A 19,647-nucleotide genomic window follows, 5' to 3' on the forward strand; every position below is an offset into this window, starting at 1 on the left:
TCATTTCATCTGGTACAAGAGCATCTCTTGCCCTTGATCAATGGCACAGACCTCGGGGCATAAGGGACATAGGGCTGAATTTTATGCATCCCCAAAGAGCGGGATAGTGGTGGGGGGGGGTGGCGTAAAATGGAACAGGAGGCCCTTCCCCACCTGCTCCTGCCTCTGCTGCCACTTTACGCAGGGCAGTGGTGACAAAAAATGGCCCGCCCGCCCCAGGCCAATCAAGGCCCTTAAGTGGCCACTTCACGGCTACTTAAGGGCCTTCACCCGCCTCCACGGGGATTTTACGCATGGCAAGCGGGCGTCCTAGACCTGAGAAAAGCTGCCTTCTGACGGCCTGGGGGGGCAGGGGGCAGGGGGGGGGATGGGAGGTGGGCCCTCCTGATGAGGCACCCTCTGCCCAATGGAGGGCCGCCCCCACTGCCCCAACCACTCCCAACACCCAACACGTCCCCGTCCCCCCAATCGACCACCCTTGCCTCACTGGGGCCCGAGCGATCACTCCCAGCGAGGCAACAGAAACTTACCTTTGGTCTGGGGCTCCCTAGCATCTTCTTCTGTCGGCTGGGCTGCCGTCCCAGTAGTGGCCACTGCTCCCGGTGAGACTGCTGGGACAAGAGCTGCCGGCCCGCTGGTTAGCCGGCAGCTCCATTAGCCGGGACCTCCTACCTCAAGCGGGTGTAAGTCCCGCGTCAGAGCAATTAAAGTCCGGGGACCCGCAAAATGTGGGTTGGATGCCCAGGCCAGGCGGAAGCAGGTTCGCCACCGACATTTCAGTCGGTGGCCGGCTCCCATCCGCCAAGGGTAAAATCCCAGCCATGGTGGCAAATAGTTTTCAAGGTCTTAAACAAAAAAAAAAGCAGGATGATATGAGACAAAGATATTCTCTTTGTATTTCTGTAATTCAACACTGCAAAATTGTGGCCATATTGTGATAATATAAAGGATTTAAATAGAAAAGAGAGGACTAATTAAAACAGAAGACTGTAGTGAAACACATTAATTAGCATGAGATTCTCTGATCCTGAACAGGACCAGGAACAGTTCTACATGATAAATCTCAATGAATAATTTAGTACTTATGCCTTCAAAAACAGTTTGAATGTTCTTCAAAATGAAAATAAGTTTGTATTAACACCAATCAGATTATGCTGTTTTCTCTCTCATCAATTTCCCCTCATTTGCACTCCTAAAGGCATTGATTTCTGGCTCGATTATAGTTGAATGGCTACCAATCATACTTCATCCAAGTGATCATTATTCATATGTAGGCCTTTACAATGTCAGCAGGCAATTCCTGGCTAGGGGAGGGGGCGTCACAGCCGAACCTGACAGTGCTCTCACCCGATGTTGGATAGAGGTTAGGCAATCAATAACTCTAGCTGATTTTTCACCCCTAAACTAAGAGAAGCTAAGAAAAATTGCAGTGTCTTTACTGAGATCGACCTTTTCAGCAGACTGGGGACCAAATCTGAGATCTTTGTAACTCTGGGACTTACTGAATAAACTCAGTGAACCCACAAGGAGATCGGATTCTGCCACTTTAAATAAACTGCTGATCCACATAAGAAACTGTATTTAAAAATAAACATTTCTACACAGGAAACAACAATTCAGACCTGAAAATTGAAGCCAATGTAATTTAGCTTTTCTGATTAGATTGAATTAGGACTGTAACTTGTCCTTAAAACTCTTATTTTGGTAATTTTTGAACATTTATAAGTCATCGTTCCAATTTATATTGAAAATAATCTGTGTCTCCATGTCTTCATTTCCAAATGAATGCTGCAAACTGGATAAAGTTGAAAGCAGATGGCCATTAAAGTGTCATTAGGGATCCTGGAACATCTGTCTTGGATTGGCCGTGGGGAAACTTGCCTGTTGCCAAGAATATCTAACTTGGCAAATTTGCAAGTTCTCAACAACATCACTTTAGAACCTATTGGTAAAACCCTAGAACTATGGCTGTATGGAGCAATATGTGCACAGACCAGGAACATCCTTTGAGGGAACTTTACTCTGCTATCTGAGAGCTTGGAGTGTATTTTAAGGGCAAGTCACGAGAAGCTTGTAAGAGGACAGAGCTTTAAGATGATAGACAAAAGAAATGGATGTGCCTGGAGAAATTTTTCTTTTATGGAATTTTCTTCTTCATTTATTGCAAAGTTAAAACTGAGTATTAAGAACGGGGTTATGTTTTCACTATAAATAGCAGAGATTTCCTCCAGTTACAATTCTGAATACAGTATTTTATTAGAAATTAGGAAGTAGAACACACTTCACTCTGGTTCTATTGGAGGAACACATTTGATCCAAGGTTAGTCACTGTTTTGAATGTATCTTGAGTGCCTGGGGCATTACACTACATACAACACAAACTTGTGGCTCTAGGATATTTGGTGACTGATAGTAGATAAAGTTAGTGACCAAGAGCTTCTGTTTTGGTGCAGTCGGCAATCTGAAAGCAAATTTCACTCAAACATACTGTCATGTTCAGAAGTGTTTTTTTGTCAGTGGGTCAGTTGTCAGCTCAAACCCATTTGCATAACACCGAACAGAAAGTCTTCCATGAGCCAGTGCAATTGAGCAATGTTTTAGAATGATTTTTTTAAAAATTTCATTAACAAATATTTGGTGATACATTTAAGAATTGCAGCTTTAGTATTACAATTGAAAATGGGCTTATCACAAGAAATATGCATTTTTAATCAGTGGCTGCTCCACCACCTGTGAGTAATTTGATTTTCAATAATGGAAAATGACTTTTAAAAACACTCTACAGAACCATTTATCAGTTTCCGTGGTGTACAGTAGTCATTTTGTAATTAAATCAAAAATATTTTAATATTTTAAATCTTTTAAAAGTGCCTATTAGTGCCCTTATGCCAAAAATAAAGCTTACTTTTAAGAGCCTTCTGAAAGGCCCCCAAATGGGCACAATCAGTGGGAACTTGTCATGGAGATTAATTCGTTATGGGGACGTGGCCAAATTTGTGGGTAGGGTCAGTTATCAGCACAATGTTTTTAAACCAGCGCAAAAGATCATGGAAACTTGATTTGCATTGAATGTAATTTGCACTTAAAGTTCTGTGAGTTTTTTGCGCTATTTTGGTCAATTTCAGGCGAGCTGTGCTGAGAAAACTAGTGCAAAAGCGAAACTCCAGGCCACTATCTTGAGGATAAATTGCATTGATGAGCAGATTAGACAAGTGAAGGCAGCAGCAGTTTTTTCTTAGTACAGGGCAGAAGTTTCATACGAAGATACGAACATACGAATTAGGAGCAGAAGTAAGCCATTCAGCCCCATTCGACCTGCTCCGCCACTCCCACCTACCCCCGATAACCTTTGATTCCCTTGCCTAACAAGAATCTATCTACCTTCGCCTTAAAAATATTCAATGACCCTGCCTCCACCATCTTCGGAGACAGAGTTCCAAAGTCTCACAGCCCTCTGTGCGAAAAAATGTCTCCCTTACAAGGGCGACCCCAAATTTTAAAACAGTGTCCCCTAGTTCTGGACTCACCCACAAGAGGAAACATCCTTTCAACATCCACCTTGTCATCAACAGTGTGGGAATTGCAACAATATAAAGTGTGGCACAGGGGCACAAATTTAGTACAAGGCAGTTAACGGAAAGAATTTAAGGAAATGCCCCTTCTATTTTTCAAAACAGACCTCTCATTGAATGCACTGGTTAGGAAGGACTTGCATTTATATAGCACTTTTCATGACCTCAGGATATCCAAAAGTGCTTTCCTTCCAATTAAGTATTTTTGAAGTGTAGTCACTGTTATAATATCGGAAACACAATAATTAATTTGCACACAGCAAGGTGCCACAGACAGCAATGAGTTAATGACTAGATCATCTATTTTTGGCATTGGTTAAGCAATAAATATTTGCCAGGACACCCTCAATACTGCAGTGGAATGTCAAACTGAAATATGTGCTCAAATCTCTGCAAGTAGGGCTTGAACCCACAACTTTCTGACAAGAGGCGAATGTTACAACTGTGCCAAGAACAACACTTGCTACCAAGCTCCAGAGAAGATACACAGAGAGTATCACTGAAAATGACACTAGCATTGTGCGAGCTAATATGACGGTCAGGTAATAATAAATATTATTTTTTTTAAATGGGATCCTTGGTTTCCTAAACAAAGGCATAGAGTACAAGAGCAAGGAAGTTACGATCAACTTTTATAAATTACTTTGGAAGTATGTCAAGGCTTTAGAGAGGGTGTAGAGGAGATTTACTAGAATGGTACCAGGGACAAGGGACTGCAGTTACCTGGAGAGACTAGAGAAGTTGAGGTTGTTCTCCTTGGAGCAGAGAATATTAAGGGAATGATTTAATAGAGGTGTTCAAAATCATGAATGGTTTTGATCAAATAAATTAGGACAAACTGTATCTAGTGGCAGAAGGATCGGTGACCATAAGAAACAAATTTAAGGTTCTGGCAAAAGAAATGGGTGAGATAAGGAGCTGGATTTCACCTTAGGTGGACGGGAATTGGCCACTGATATAAAAGCCAGTGGCGAACCCACTTCCGCCTAGCCCGGGGAGCCGTCCCACATTTTACGGGTCCCCGGGCTTTAATTGTCCTGAGGTGGGACATCCACCTGCTTGAGGGAGGAAGTCCCACCTCATTGAACTGCCAGCCAATCAGCGGGCTGACAGCTCTTAGTCCCAGCAGCGCCACCGGGAGCAGTGGCCACTGCTGGGACTGTAGCCCAGCCAACCAGATGGAGCCAGGAGACAAGGTAAGTTGGGCCTGCCTCACCAGGCAGATCAGTCCTTCTCTGGTAAGGCTGGATTGGTTGTTTGGGAGGAGGGGGGGGGGCGTCTTGGGTTCCAGGGTGGGTTGAGAGACGGGGGTGGCCCTCAATTGGGCACCCTGTGCCCAACTGCCATGGACCACCCCCACCCCGATCCCCAGCGCCCCCGCTCGACCGCCATAAAGTTGACTGGAGGCAGGAGCTGGGCGGGTAGGCCTCCCAGAACCTCCCACTCAATTTTACGCTACGCCCACGTCATCATCCGACCCGCTTGGGCAGCATAAAATTCAGCCCAAGGAGAAAGTTGTTGTGATCTGGAATGCGTTGCCTGAAAGAATTGTACAAGCAGATTCAATAATAACTTTCAAAAGGGAATTGGATAAATAGCTGAAGAGAAAAAAAATTGTAGGACTATGGGGAAAGGGCAGGAGAATGGCACTGAACGGATAGCTCTTTCAAAGAGCTAGCAGAGAAACAATGAACCGAATGGTTTTCCTCCATGTTTTATATTTCTATGATGATACAATGTACTTTGGCATTGTTTTAAACTTTATCTATTTAAAGGGCTGTTATCACTTCCTCTATTACAAAACACAATGTTGATATACATATGTATATAGATATAGAGAGAGAGAGAGAGCGCATTTATGCCCTCAATCCACAGCAAATACCTTTCTGTCTCGGAAGAAAAAACCTCATAAAATGGCTGCTGAATCTGGAATCTTTACAAGAGGTTGAAGAAACTTCCTAAATACAACACTCTTAGCTGTGGCATACATCCTAAATCTGCCCAAAATGGCTACCAGCATTCAAGATATTTAGATAGCACATTAAAACCACAGACTAAGCTTAGTTCTCTGTGTGAGAGCAAACTACAAATTCTCGAACATGCCTATGCAAATTTATTGAACTCTGATCTTGGTGGCAAATGGCTATTGATTCCTGCATAAATTATCCAACAGACATAGCCATATCCGGAACTCGTGTATTGAGGCTGGTGTAGAATAACAAGCAAACCTGCAAGAAGTGCTTTCCAAATGACATCTTTAAGGCAGGATGGCCAGTAAATACAGGTTGTATTATCACAATTGATCTGAGTTGTCAGATTTGCTTCACCTGTTACTCTTTATCTAATTACTCACTTATCTGGTCAAAATTCCTGTTTATACATATTTGGCACTGGGTATCAGATTTTCAAATTATTTCTTGTTAAACTAAACTGACTTAATTTGAAGTGTCTAATGTTAAATGAAAAGAACTGGCACACTTCGGAGGAAATCTTATGCTCTCCCATGTGGCAGGTTTGGAAGAGGGAGAACATAAAATCGGGTGGCATGGTGGGAGTGGGGTTTGGGGGTTCTGCCACCATCCCACTTCTGCCAAACTTTAGTCTGGGGTGGGACACCCTGTGAACGGCTTTCCCACCCGTCGCCAATTGAGGCCCTTAACTGGGCAATTAACCCCAATTAAAGACCTCTTCCTGCCGCAGTGGCAATTAGCCATGCACCGTGCTGCCCTGTCGCTGCAGGGGAAGCACTGCTCAGTAAACCATGTAGGCTGCTTCCCAGCTCTGGGGGGGGTGGGGTTTTGGGGGTGCTCGTTTAAAGGGACTTGGTGCCCGAATGAGGGACTTGGTATGAGGAAGGGGGGGAGTGGGGGCGCCCGCTGAGAACCACCCCTCCTTCCCTTGCTGCAGACACCCCTCCCGCTACGAGACCCCTCCCGCCCTGACATACCTGAGGCCTGGTTCCAGTGACACTCCTTGGCCTCCAGTTGGTGCTCCTCCAGCAGCAGCCACCGCCTCTGCACGGTGCTGTAGCTGCCTATCTCTGAGTGGCTGGCAGCTCTCCAAGGGCTGGGCTTCTGGGGACAGGGTCCTTGATCCTGTGGAAGACCTGCTGATGTCCACTTAAGTATCTTCTTGGCATGAGATTTTGCAGGCCTTCAAGAGAAGAGGTGGCACGGATCTCGGCGTCACTTTTACTGGACTTAGAGGCCCCCGCCACATGGATAAACTTCTCCCCTTAGATATTTTATTAAACTAGGTCAATATATGCAATCACAAATCAATCTACATAAGTTTGCTTATTATTCTAGTTCACAATTTTTGTCATTAGAGTGGGTGAAATTGCTCACTGACAGTAGTGCAATAGGAGGTGACAGCAAATTGGCAGGTCGCTTTACACTTTGCAAGATTGTCTCTCCATTGTGGAATTACCTCGTTTTGCCCAACTGGTGGTGACCAATTTCATCTCCTAATTTTCTAGTGTTACGGCCACATGATGAGGGGTGTCCAACTCCCACATGACAACCGCAAGAGTTTTTTTTTTAGGGTTTTATTTTTCAAATAAAGAGACAGCAACAGATTTTCTTGTAGGTTTAAAACAGAAGATTAATTATTTATTGACCAATATGCCTCATCGCGAAATCGTCCGCATCCACTCACGCATTCACTCGTGCACACACACACACAAAAAGAGATAGATAGAGAGGAAAAGGGGTAAGTGATTTTCAAGTGAGGTAGTGTTTTGGGGTTCACGGTAAGCCTATTGAATTTTCTCGGAAGTCAAGTTCACATTGGTTGCAGGCCTGAGGTGCCTGTAGGTTTCTCTCTTGGTGGAAAGTTCCGTTTGAAGACAGAGGATCACTTTGAATTCACTGCTGCATAGGTTGGAAATGTAGAATTCCCAGCAGGGCACCTCCCTTCTGGCTTGCTTGATTTTCTCCCAGCTCTTAGCTGGTCAAGCATCTTGGTGATGCTTCTTTCTGGGTGTCTTTCTCTCTCTTTGCAGGCTGTCTTTTTAAGATTAAAATTCTTTCATATCTCGCCTCTGCTGGGAGACAGGGATTTTCTTCCCTGTAGTGACCAACAATGGCCCAGGATGTGACTACTTCTTTGTTTCAGAAGAACGCATTCAATTCAGGGATGTTTCAGGATGGGTATAATTAACACCTCTCAACCTAGTTAGGCATCCTTTTTTCTAAACAGACAGCGTGGCAATGTTAGAACATACATGCAGCCATCTGTTTGTCTGTATTTTTTTTTATTACACTTCTCGTAAGCGTGACACTAATCAAACCATATTTTGCAATATTTATTTCAAGAGGAGTGGAAGTTCCATCAAGACTCAATTAATTAGTCTTTGCAGATGGCCTCAGTGGTCCCAGGTGGAGAGTGAAAAAAAAGCAAAGAATGCTGCCACTAATTACTATCTTGTGGTACCTACTGAAAAGACTGCAGATTGGGTGAGGGCAGGATGAGATTTGGATTTGATACTCTCAGGGTCAAACTGACTCCTGATGCCTTAGGTTCACACATCAGCAATGGATACTTGGACAGGGTATCGGAGGGATCCTGGTGCCTGTTCAACCATACACCAGAATGAGCCAATGCTTTCAGGCCAGCAGATGAAAAGGCTACCCCATTGGTCTGATAAAAGGTCATCGATCTGAAACATTAACTCTGTTTCTCTCTCCTCAGGTGCTGCCTGACCTGCTGAGTGTTTCCAGCATTTTCTGTTTTTATCTACTTGACTAGATTGTTTAAAGAAAACCAGTTTTCATGCTTTGGTTTCCAATGCCTCTTTGTAAATACTGCCAAGACACAAACCACAAATGCTACTGAGAATAAAGTATTATGAGGTTCAAGTTTTTTTGGCAATCTGTGAGTTGATATATTCCTATGATACTGTGTGTTTCGCCTCTGCTTTACAATATTGAGTAATCTAAATTGAAGTAATCAAAATAGGCAAGAGAATGATAAGATGCCATTGAAATATCACGTTGTGATCATTGGTAGTGTAGAATGGCTTGTTAATAACCTGGTGCTAATGATTTCATGCTCCACAGCTTCATGAGGATACTAAATACAATGGAGGAATTAGAGCTCATTCGCAACAGTGAGATTAGGCAGCCAACGATTTCAGTGCTGCACTTCATCTGCTTCAAAAGGTGGCTTATGTCCATGGAGAGTGGACTGCAGGTGGACATCTCTTTGTTATTGAATGTGTTTGAAAAATAAATCTGTTAGTGGTTTTGTTAGAATCAGTGGTCGGGGGAATCATCCCATTATGTTTGTACCAGCGAACACATCGCACTCAAAAGAAACCTTATCCCACTCTTGAGGAATCTGCTTAATGAAAAATAAATCTTTCTCTTGCTATATTCTTCTCTCCTGAAGGTGCTAACATTGGGCACAATTCCACAGGCACAGGCCAGCTTATTGTATCTTGCCCAGGTGGCTATTCTCAATACATATCTCTAGGCAAGGGGCCACATTTTCAACTTACCATCTGGTTGTTGAACTGCTGTTACAGGTCATTCATGTAGAATAGCAACTGCCCAATTTTCACTGCAAATGAAAATTTGGCGTTTTTTGTTAAGGACGCCCAGGCAGCAAATCTCAAAATGTACTCGAGTGTTCGGAAACTGTATAATTACGGAAACATCATGGCTGAGAACGGATTCTGCTCTCAGCACTTTCTCCTCACTGGGTAGCAATCCTGGGATCCTGGCTGATTGTTTTATATCCTCCTCCCAACCCCTGGTCTTTATTGCTCTTTTTCATGCTGAACAATCGATTGGCTCCTCTCCGGTATTTATCATCAACCGCTGCATAGGAGACGTTTGCAAATGGCATACAACAGGAGGCATCAGGGCATTTTGAACACTATAAAGAATATCGAGTTCTTGGCCTTTCTTAAAATCTGAGCCCCTTTTACAAACTTTACTTTTTTCCTTATTACCCTCCCGTTGCAACCTTCATCTTTAGCTTCAATCTGAACTGGATCAAGACACATATTTCCTCTGATACTCTCCAAAGGATATCTCTCAGCCAAATACTACAGCTCTGATGATATCTTAACAGCTTAGCCCGACTTTTGCATTCCAAAATTGAAATCAAGGAAATGATATTTGTAGTTCTATTTAATTTGCTGGAAAGCCTAAAATAATCAGATAACCAGACAATTTGTCAGATTAAGCTGATACAGAATATGAACAAGCTACTTAAGAATAATCATAAGTGCAGTCTTGGCTGGATCTCACTGTGTGGTGCAAATGAACTTAAAGATGCAGTTCAGAAATTACTTGGAATCACATGGAATAAAAATTACGTGCTGCTGAAGAACACATTTTTCAGAGGTGGGTGATAACTCAGTGGGCTTCAGTGATCGATTGGAGCCAGTAGCTTCACTTAAAGCAAACTATCTGGCAATGTCATCCACTTTCCTCAATTAAACAAAAGTATTCCTCATAATAATAGACAGGAGGAAATGGATGCTGAAGGAACAGTATGGTTATAGTTCTTAGGATTAAAGGTATCAAAGGATATGGGCAGAAAGCTGGAACAGGGTACTGAGTTTGGATGATCAGCCATGATCGTATTGAATGGCAGTGCAGGCTCGAAGAGCCTAAAGGCGTACTCCTGCTCCTATTTTTTCTATGTGTCTATGTTTTGGGGGGTTGCCAGTGCAGGGGTTTGATTTTTCTCATCCTTTGCCTGGGTGTCCGCCTGTTAAAGGACTCGCCTTAAATCAATGGAAATGAAATTGGTCACTTTCTGTAACAGGCAGCCGATCCACAACGCCAGTTTTCCACCCAAGTGATAAAGTTGAAAATCTACTTTGGGGGAGTCTTGCAACAGGCTTATGCCTTGGAACAGCATTTCCTGAAAACAAAATCCATATTTGTTACAGGGAAGTATGCTCAGGAGCAGTAGATGTGTAACTGGTGAATCACTGTACATTTGTTCATTTTGAGTTGTGGGTGTGTGGCTGAATGGTTTTAATTGCGAGGGTCATGGGTGATGCAGTGATGTCACATCACTCACTTGGTTTCTGAAAGGAGTGAAGCATTTTGAAGGGTAAATGGATCACAATGGCTCTGGGATTCAGCAGTGGAAACAATGGCGGAAAGGAGATTTTTTTCTTATTCATTCATGGGGATGTGGGCATCGCATGCTAGGCCAGCATTTATTACCCATCCTTAATTGCCCTTGAGAAGGTGGTGGTGAGCTGCCTTCTTGAACCGCTGCAGTCCATGTGGGGTAGGTAAACCCACAGTACTGTTAGGAAGGGAGCACCAGGATTTTGACCCAACGACAGTGAAGGAACGGCGATATCGTTCCAAGTCAGGATGGTGTGTGACTTGGAGGGGAACTTGCAGGTGGTGGTGTTCCCATGCATCTGCTGCCCTTGTCCTTCTAGGTGGTGGAGGTTGCAGGTTTGGAAGGTGCTGTCTAAGGAGCTCATGCTCCCTCCCCCCAGTCACTTTTTGAGGCTGGCCAATTTTCAGTGTCATGACTGGGCCAAAACCAACTGCAAATAATTTACTCATTTAACTTTTAAATTGCTCATCGCATTGCCTTTTTGAGTCTAAAATGATGGCAACATGTCAATGGAGGACATCACTATTACTGTGTTGTGCTACGTTGGCCAAATCTGGACTTCGACAGTTCTCCCTCCCCCACCCACCCTGCCTAAATCCATTAACCTTAACTCCACCTATGCCTGGACTACATGCCCAAGATATTTCCCGCAATCAACCAACCAGTGTTAAGTAGTGGAGTTAAAAACTAGAATTGTTGGCAATCTGAAAGAAAAACAGGAAATGCTTAAAATACATCAATAAAGAAAAAAGGGAGATTAGTGTTTCAGATGTCACAGTTTGGAATTGATTGAAACCATTAACTTATTTTTTTCCAGTTATGGATGCTGTATAGTTCCAGCATTTTCTGTTTTTCAAGGCAGACTGGCGGGGACGAATTGATATTTTGGAGCCTCGGTTGCTTTGGGATGTCGGGGAGATATTTTGCAGACACTTCCCTTAAAAGCTTAAGTCCATGTGAGGGGGAGATTGTGGTCTGTGGGAGAGGTAGACTTGACAGGTCAATTAACCTTTCCTTGTTCCACACTTTCCTTGTTCTTATACTTGAACAGGTGACAATACCCTTGAAATCAATCAGAACTCTTTCTAAGTGTTCCCTTTTTAAAAGTGTATCTGACAGTCTGGCTTCTCTGTAAGCTTTTTGTGGAGGAAAGGGGCTGAGGTACGGAAAAAGCTGATTTCAGCATTTTTCACTCGGGGATAACCTTGCTTTGTCACTTTGAAAGCTTCAAATCTGCTAATTGTTTAAAAAAATCTAATTGTATTGCCTGATCACAGTAAACCTTTCTGTGGCACATTTATAATCTTTTCATATGATGTATGCTTCTTCATCCTTTTAAATGTGCTCCTTAATCTAGGTCTTCAATTGAATATTCATGCTATCATGACAAAGTTCAATCAATTTAATTAGTGGTGTTTGTTTGAATTGTTAATATAAATCAGAATCACATATCCAAAGCCGAGCCTAAATGACGATTGTTTTGATCCGCATGCCAAAAGGCCTCTGAGACTAGCCCTGTAATCTATTTACAGTTCATTAATCAGCACATGAAAAATAAATATTCATTAATGCCCAAACTAACCAAGCTGAAAAAAAAGAAATTGAAGTGCAATATTAATTAATGTTGAACCATATATTATGAACAATTGCAAAGACATTTTGTGCCACAGGAGCTTTGTCTTGTAGTGGGAGGATGTCTGAAGAATCTGTTTCAAAAGGGTTGAAGTTCCAAATGGTCCAAAGTAAACTCTCTGCACTATACCTTTAGATAAAGTTATGAAGTATCTTTTGAAATCTTTGTGCGGTTCTGCTATTGTTATGGTGGCCACCTTCAGCTTTATTGGATGCTATAACACGACTGCTATGAGAAGACGAACCTATTGTGAGGTGATGAATGATGAGAAACACTACTCCAAAGTGGATAGAATGTGGCTTGCTGTTTGTGGCTTCGTAAAGTCTCAGGTGGTACATATTTTTTCATTCGTGACAGAGGCTTTTTCCTGCTGGTCTTTGTGGATGAGGAATTTTGGCATGTGTCTGGTCCCTGGTAATCTACTTGGGGGAGGGAGGAGGAATATATGCATCCAATGCTTGGCGGTACAGTAATGGGAGTATTTTGATTTAGTAGTGAATGAGTATCCAGGACCCTGGTCTATTAGTGGAGTCGCAAACAAACAAAACTAATTTCAGACGATCCAAATGTTAGATTCTCTGAATCTGAGGACCAAAGCTACTCAATATGTGATAATTTTATTAAATACTCTAATCACAATTAGTTAAGCCCACATCTTTTTAACAATACATTTAAAACGATCAAAATGCAAAACAAACATCTATTTTTTAAACTAAGGTACATCAAGACTCCATCTTGCTTTCTTTAGTCAGTAGTTAATATAAGCCATATGCCACTAGCAGAGTGATGGAGTGACCAATCCTGCCCTGCAGAACCTGCTACTGATTGGCCAGCTTGGAATGTGACCAGGGTATGATGTCATCCTCTCAGGGGGTGAACAGTGAAACAATGAGACTCCAGAGAGATTGAAAATACCTAGATTCAAATCTAATTAAATTGCAAATGAGGAGACTGGACAATCATGTTGCCTCCCCATCTGTGGAAAAAGCAGTCTTTTGCAAAAGGACAAGCTCCTGAGACTTTGAAACAAACAAGCTTTGAGGGCTAACCAGACAAGACCCCAGTAGGGCTGTCTGTCTCACTCTCTCTCACCAGATAATATTGCAAGTTTGAAACCTGTCTGCGACTGTGGAACAGCCAAGACTACCATTGCTACAGAGACCGCAGGAAGGAAAGACACCTTTAACTTTATCTCCAAGAAAAACCCTGAACCAGGAGGGCCAGCCACAAACTGCACTTCTACCAGCCGGAGACGTCAAGATCACAACTTCAGCCAGAAGACAACAGAATTACCCGATCCCAAGACGATATATATTATTTTTACTTGTTCAGAACTCTAATCTAAACCAGACTATTCCTTATCACCCTTCACTTTCCTCATGTGTGTGTGTGTGTGTGTGTGCATGTGCGTATGAATGAAAGTATAGTGTAGTTTATTATTTTATCGAGATAGGGTTTAGTTTTTTTTTAAGTACAATAAATTCACCACTTTTTTGATTAAACTCTAGAAAGTCTGTCCAATTGATTCTTTTATGATCACAGCAAAGGTAAAAGGTAAAACACTCACTGAACTAGTAAACACATCCATTGTTTTAAAATGAATAAACCCTGCTGTGGTCATACAAGGAGAAGGACAAGAGGGGAGTCCTGTGACCCCTCCTCACCTGATTGTGACATTCTTAATCTTGTGACTCATCTCAATTTGCACAAAAATCAAGCTTAAGCACTTGAAAGCAATACTGAGTTAGCTGAACTTAACCAGAGTAGGGATACTACCACTGACCTCAGCGACACTAAGTTAAGTTAGTGTGATGGAATCCGTGGTTTACGAGATCAGTGGGGGAGCATGTGCAAACTGTTGTCTGAACAGATGACTTGTCAAATGTTCTGTTAGCTACATTGACCCCAGGTTTCAAAGCTTTTTTTCTGAGACAGACCCTAACTGAAAGGGAAACGGAAACTGAAACAAAAACTGCACAGTGGCGCAGTGGTTAGCACCGCAGCCTCACAACTCCAGCGATCCGGGTTCAGTTCTGGGTACTGCCTGTGTGGAGTTTGCAAGTTCTCCCTGTGACTGCATGGGTTTCTGCCGGGTGCTCCAGTTTCCTCCCACAGCCAAAGACTTGCAGGTTGATAGGTAAACTGGCCATTATAAATTGCCCCTAGTGTAGGTAGATGGTAGGAGAATGGTGGGGATGTGGTAGGGAAGATGGGGTTAATGTAGGATTAGTATAAATCGGTGGTTGTTGGTCAGCACAGACTCTGTGGGCCGAAGGGCCTGTTTCAGTGCTGTATCTCTAAATAAATAAAACTTCAGGTTTCTGGGAAACAGAAATTGGTTGGAACCTGATTAAAAAGGACACTGATCTATTCAAGCTCAGATCATGCAGGCGCAAGAGAGCTGGCAGGCTGAAGAAAGTGAAGGCTGAAACTAAGAGCTGTCAATAGGCAAAGATGAGCTGCTACAGCAGTTTCTGTTAAAGTAACTGATTAACCAGACCCATACAGTGCACAGGGTTGTCAACGAAGGGCTCGGATAAAGGTAATACTGGTGGATCAAGACCATCATGAACAGAGCTGAGGAGGTTCTGGGTGAAGACCATACCGGTGGAGTTCAGTTTGAAGGGGAACTGCTGTCGAATGAGAATTGGTAGCTACATCTTTGAGGAAAGAAACTGGAGATGTACCTGAGGAAGTTCAGAGCTTTGAAGAACATTGTGGCTGTAATTGGTGCCATATGTGCGGAGTGGACTGCCCAGTAAATCCGTGAGATCCTATCCCTGGTGTATCTGGTAGTTAATGTGAAATTTGAAAATATGTCTTGACTATGATCTGTCTGTTAATTCATGTTTAATTTATGTTGATCTTGATTTGATTGTTAAAGTACAAATTATAAAAGCGAAATCTTGTCCATTTGTTTTTTTTTACAGGGGTTGTTTGTTAAATTCTGTTTTTCTGGTTTGTTGATCTCCACAGGGATCATAACAGTAGGGATAAGTGTCTGTGGTTGCTAACTTCTACCGGTGACGCTTGCTGGGAGTGTACATGTGTGGAGAGCAGATGAGGGTAGTATTGGGCTTTGCTGTGATGCTCACCTCCATAACTGAATTTCCCCCCACTAACCCTCCCCATTTAGGCTCATGTACAAACAGCGTCCACTTGGCTGAGAAACTAGAATCCGCCCAGTGTCCTGTGAGGCCCGCACCACAGTAGAAAGCCAGTGTTTTGGAGACAAGAGCAGTTAGGGTTCCCAATTCTGATTGGTTATATAGCTGAAAGTTTCATCACATGATCTCCCATCTTCAACTGTCCATCCACTCGAAGGACCTCTTTTCCCTATCTCCAAAATTTTTGTAGCTAAAAAAATGAAAGTGTTCAAAGAAAGTTATTACGAAAAATACAATTTCTTTAATGCACTTATAGATACCATCTGTATTCTCTCCTGAGTGGCTTGGAGATTAATCTTTAATTCCTGGTGACTCAGGATAACGCTGGAAGATTGGCAACCCTAGCAGCAGTGGAGGGAAAGAAAGTGACAGAATAGAAAACAAAACCAAGCTGGCATGCAGCAGATGGAGCATTCAAGGTGCAGCTGCTAACATGGTGTGGTCGTGCAGTGTATTGAGCAGGTGGTTCCGGCCTGTTTCAAATATTCCCAAAAGAGATCGTAATCCCCCTTTAAGTGAGTGCTAAGTAGAACAGGGTGCTCAAATCCAAGTAAGTTACTGGAATTCAGGGGGTCTTAATGGCATAATTATAATGCTGATTTATCTCAATTGAAAGAAGCTTGTTTCATGCATGGTTCATAATCTTTTAAACCAGAACTTCCTGCAATCAATCTCAGGCGTATTGCTGAAAAGCAAACTCCCAAAAGCTGGGGAATTAATATTCTACAAGACGTGATTTTGTTAGAAATACCTACATTTTGTAACCACCCCTTCCAGGCGGATTATGTTAGGGTTGTCAAACTGTCCCATGATACTTGCTTCACTCAGGAAGTCTCTGCGTTGCTTCTCTGAGTAGCCAGCTTTCAGGCTCTTGATGGCCACATAGATCTCTCTCTTCCCAGGTAACTTTAGACGTCCACTGCAAACCTCACCGAATTCACCTGGTCACAAAATAAAATCCTTCTCATTCACATATAATGTGCTCTGTTAACCAGTAAAGCCAAAGTATTTAGAGAAATAATCATAATCCATTGGTTATACATCATTGGCTTCCATTAGTATTAAGGTGGTGTCCACTGTGGGAATAGAACATAATGCGTTATGTAGCCAATCTGAGAATTTATCATAAGGACAGGTCTAATTAATGTCTGCATCTTGGCAGATATTTAAAAATAGGTCTCTGGGGGAAATCTTGTGCTCAGACTTTACCAGATTGTGCCTCTTCTCCTTCAATCAATCTCTCACTTGCTCTTATAATTTATGCAGAATACTCAGCTTTGACAATACAACGGAAATTGTAGCACAGCTGGTTAAACGAAAGGGCCAGCAAGCTGAATAGTTCAGACCCAGGGAGACCAAGCTACATTTAGAAATCATTTTCCTCTGCTGAAGTCAGCTGGTATCAGCCAGGGCAGCAGCTGGGCCATTTAAATTGGTTTCAGCACCACTGGAACAGGGATGGGAAGATCAGCCAAGATTCCTATTTCCATTGTCTGTCCAGCCATTCCTGCTGATTAAAGATCATCAACCTGAAACATTAACTCTGCTTTTCTTTCTACAGATGTTATCTGACCTGCAAAGTATTTTCAACATATTCTGTTTTTGTTCAAAGAGCCTGCCTAGGCTCATTCTCCAGGCTTAAGTGAAAAATAGGCACATGATTAGGGTGGTACAGGCTTGGTACTGAACAAGGCAGAGGGTGGTGCAAGCCTGGTACTGAGCAAGACAGTAGGGTGGTACAGGCTTGGTACTGAACAAGGCAGAAGGGTGGTGCAAGCTTGGTACTGAGCAAGACAGTAGGGTGGTACAGGCTTGGTACTGAACAAGGCAGTAGGGTGGTACAGGCTTGGTGCTGAGCAAGAGAATAGGATGGTACAGGCTTGGTACTGAACAAGGCAGTAGGGTGGTACAGGCTTGGTGCTGAGCAAGTGAATAGGATGGTACGGCTTGGTACTGAGCAAGACAGTAGGGGTGGTACAGACTTGGTACTGAACAAGGCAGTAGGGTGGTACAGGCTTGGGACTGAGCAAGACAGTAGGGTGGTACAGGCTTGGTACTGAGCAAGAGAATCGGATGGTACAGGCTTGGTACTGAGCAAGACAGTAGGGTGGTGCAGGCTTGGTACTGAGCAAGACAGTAGGGTGGTACAGGCTTGGTACTGAGCAAGAGAATAGGATGGTACAGGCTTGGTACTGAGCAAGACAGTAGGGTGGTACAGGCTTGGTACTGAGCAAGAGAATCGGATGGTACAGGCTTGGTACTGAGCAAGGCAGTAGGGTGGTACAGGCTTGGTACTGAGCAAGAGAATAGGATGGTACAGGCTTGGTACTGAGCAAGGCAGTAGGGTGGTACAGGCTTGGTACTGAGCAAGAGAATAGGATGGTACAGGCTTGGTACTGAGCAAGACAGTAGGGTGGTACAGGCTTGGTACTGAGCAAGAGAATAGGATGGTACAGGCTTGGTACTGAGCAAGAATGTGGGGTGGTATGAGTTACATACTGAGCAAGGCTGTGTGGTGCAGATTTGGTATTGAGGGACAGAAAGGAGATAAAAGCCATTTGTTTGGATTCTACACATTGATCTAAACAACAGATGAAAAGAACTGCCCCATTTTCCTCGCTAGATCCTGCCTTTTGTCTGATGTGTAGTTTACTTACCGGCCCCTATAACTCTTTCAATCCGAATGCAGGATGCATCAATTTCCTTTGCAAAGTCCCGAACAGCTTGATTGGGGTCCTCATAGGTGTGTGGGTGAACGTAGGTTCTACTCCCAGGCAACCGGACTATTAATTGCAATAACAGCTGTTGAAGTCACAATCATTGTACTGTACATAATGAGACCTCTTCTCACAGGATATTCAGCTAATAAAACATATGCAAAAGGTCTTGTCAAAATCACGAGGTGGGGTATCAAAAGGTGTGCGTCTTAATCCAGGTCCATTATTCAAATTAAACAGCTTTATTAACTAGTGTAGAGGCTTTCATCAGCACTGGCATGTAGATTCTGCCAAAATATCTGTAACAGTGCAAATCCACATTAGACATTCACAATATCTTAATTGTGGGTAAAATCAATCAGCTTATATGATTTTGGTCTATTGCCATCATAATAGAGCAGGAAAATAAAATTGGAAGAGATGTCCATTCTATTCCTATTCTTTTGCTGTATTTCTAGAATTGGGTGACTTGGTATCTTGTTGGAGAAATTTTCTGAGCTTTGCTAATTATTACATAACTTTGTAGAAGCAGAAAAGCAGGACACAGCTTGTAGCTAATCTAACCACAACCAACAGTCATAAATTGTAGACAGAGCAGCCAACCACAATCAGACATTACGGCCAGATATGGTGTCTGGAGTGGGCATTGAATTAAGGAACTAGCTTGTTATTGTTGAAACTGATGATTCGCTGACCTCGGACCCTGCACGGTGCACCATTACGTAAGCAGTCTTGTGGGTGCTTATCTAATTGTGAAACTGTTAGCTCTGCCTCTTTTATACTATATAAATCCACGGCGATCTGTAGCTCTTTGGGAGTAGCACTGGACCGCATTTAGGTAAGGTGTGCTCCCCCATGATATCATGCTATAAAAAGTTTGTTCTCAACGTCTGAGTCCGGAGAATTTGTTCAACAATTGGGCACAATCTGGATTTTCTCCAACATATCTTCAGCAAATCAAAACCATTGTAATCTGTAATGAGGCCCGATCAGCGACAGATGCAATTATTCCTTAATTATAATTACGTTTTTTTTCCACTTTGGACATTCAGTGAGGGCAATTTTAACCTAACTCATCTGACGACAAACTACTGGGATTATGTGGAATGCTGGATTTGCATCCCACCCAATAATTACTTCCTATGAATTTCAATTAGGTCATTTCTTTCTTATTGTAATTTGACAAAGTGCGACCTTATTTGAACTTTTTTAATCTTACCTTGACCATGGTGGAACTGCATTTTTTCCTCATCTGGATCTTGTTTAGCTTTGATGTAGCCACAGTGCCTTTGGAACAAATAAAAGAAAATACTGTTCAACGTCGTTCAAACACCGTTCAAAAGTGGAAGCACAAAGCATAATCACAGATTACAACGTTAACTGAGTGCATCATGAACACCTGTAGTGGATTGTGTAAGCTTGATGCGGTATTTAACATTTTGCCAGTGTTTTAGCACTTG

At 42.8% G+C, this 19,647-nt stretch overlaps 1 protein-coding gene across 1 annotated transcript in view; it reads right to left on the reverse strand.

Annotated features, from left to right (window-relative positions):
• Window positions 1-19,647, reverse strand: part of epha4b (eph receptor A4b) — a 426,015-nt gene that overhangs the window by 38,866 nt on the left and 367,502 nt on the right. Inside the window, exons 9-11 of the mRNA XM_068042004.1 lie at window positions 19,407-19,474; window positions 18,128-18,253; window positions 16,226-16,411 (exon numbers count right to left, since the gene is read on the reverse strand). Coding sequence (XP_067898105.1) covers window positions 16,226-16,411; window positions 18,128-18,253; window positions 19,407-19,474 — 380 coding nt within the window. The remainder of the gene's footprint in view (window positions 1-16,225; window positions 16,412-18,127; window positions 18,254-19,406; window positions 19,475-19,647) is intronic.

Source organism: Heterodontus francisci, chromosome 11, assembly GCF_036365525.1.
Source record: "Heterodontus francisci isolate sHetFra1 chromosome 11, sHetFra1.hap1, whole genome shotgun sequence".
Taxonomy (NCBI): Eukaryota; Metazoa; Chordata; class Chondrichthyes; order Heterodontiformes; family Heterodontidae; genus Heterodontus; species Heterodontus francisci.